This window comes from Parus major, unplaced genomic scaffold (genome assembly GCF_001522545.3).
Source record: "Parus major isolate Abel unplaced genomic scaffold, Parus_major1.1 Scaffold618, whole genome shotgun sequence".
Lineage (NCBI taxonomy): Eukaryota > Metazoa > Chordata > Aves > Passeriformes > Paridae > Parus > Parus major.
The window spans coordinates 433-2,040 of NW_015379504.1; the positions used below are offsets into that span (position 1 = coordinate 433).

The 1,608-nt window shown below is 59.4% G+C and overlaps 1 protein-coding gene across 1 annotated transcript in view; it reads left to right on the forward strand.

The window, feature by feature from the left end:
- Nucleotides 1–811: 811 nt before the first annotated feature.
- LOC107199367 (medium-chain specific acyl-CoA dehydrogenase, mitochondrial-like) overlaps nt 812–1,608 on the forward strand; it is a gene marked incomplete at both ends in the record, with an annotated part of 9,683 nt that continues 8,886 nt past the window's right edge. The window contains one exon of the mRNA XM_015616693.1: nt 812–1,005. Coding sequence (XP_015472179.1) covers nt 812–1,005 — 194 coding nt within the window. The remainder of the gene's footprint in view (nt 1,006–1,608) is intronic.

The following is a 1,608-nucleotide window of genomic DNA, read 5'->3' on the forward strand; positions in this document are numbered from 1 at the left end:
CTGGGGCTGTTGTTTGATGATAAATCACCTGAGGAATATTGAGGTATGCAGGAACCACTGCAAGTAAGAGATAAATAATCCATGGGCAGAAGCTGGAACTCCCAGTGACAATCAGGAATGTGACTTGTGCAGCAGAACCTGCACAGGGGATGTTTAACAGCCCCAAACTCACACACCCTGTGGGATTGAGGCTGTTTTTAAAACAGGAAGAACACCTGAAAAACCTTCATTAAACATTGGAATAACATAAAGTTACAAATTAACTTTTTCTTAACTACAGGGAGAAAAAGTCCTAGAATCTTCAAATCCCGAAGGTTGGAAAAGACCTCCAAGATCAGTGAGTTCAACCTTTGACCAAACACCACCTCCTCACTCAGGTGCCACGTCCAGTCATTCCCTGAACACCTCCAGGGATGGGGACTCCTCCACCTCCCTGGGCAGCCTCTTCCAAGGCCTGACCACCCTTTCCATGGAGGAATTCTTCCTGATGTCCAACCCAAAACTCCCCTGACACAGCTTGAGGACGTTTCCCCTTGTTCTGTCCTTGTTGTCTCGGAGCAGAGCCCGATCATTTCCTGGCTCAGGGAGTTGTAGAGAGCCAGAAGCTTCTCCCCCGGCTCTCCTTCTCTCCAGGCTGAGGCTCCCCCCGCTCCTGGTGCCCCAGCTCCGTTCCCATCTCCACCGATACCGGAGCAAAGCCTGTGTGAGACCACGATCAGCTCTTTTAACCTGTTGGTTTAACCCGTGAAGTGCCTGCCCAGGGCAGGGACCTGGGCCCGTTTCTGCCGCATTAACCCAAACTCTCCGCCAGCGACGCCCGAACCCACGGCGAGGTCATTTCACCCGGCAAAAGTGAATTCACAGGGAAATCAAAGCAGCCGATTCTGTCATCCCGACAGAACGGGGCGGAGGAGGAGGAGACCTCGGGGTGCCGTGACCGCCCCGCTCCGCTCCGCTCCGCCCGGCAGCGCTGGAGCCGCTGCAGCGATGTCCGCGCTCAGCCGGGTGAGCGGGGCAGGGGGGCACGGGGGGAATCGGGGGGGATTTAGGACGGGGCCGGGGTCGTGCCGGGGCTGGGGCGGTGCTGGCAACGTCAATGCCGGGGGTCCCGAGTCGGGGTCGGTGCTCGCTGCCCCTCCCGCGCTGCTCCGTTCCTCCCCCGGGGCTCGGTGCCCGCGGCTCCCTCGGGGGTCCGTGCGCGACCCCTTGGAAATTGGGAAGGTTCCTTTTGTCGGGGTCTATCGGTCTCCCCTCCCCGGGAACTGCGGCGGCGCTTCCAGCTCTCCCCGTCATTCCTGAATTAGGGGAAAGGTGAAGGGCAGCGGCTCTGCCGTGTCCATCCTGTGTGCCTCCAGTGTCCCTCCAGTGTCCCCTCCAGTGTCCATCCAGTGTCCCCTCCAGTGTCCCCTCAGTGTCCCCTCCAGTGTCCCTCCAGTGTCCCTCCAGTGTCCCCTCAGTGTCCCCTCAGTGTCCCTCCAGTGTCCCCTCCAGTGTCCCCTCAGTGTCCCCTCAGTGTCCCTCCAGTGTCCCCTCAGTGTCCCCTCAGTGTCCCTCCAGTGTCCCCTCAGTGTCCCCTCAGTGTCCCTCCAGTGTCCCCTCCAGTGTCCC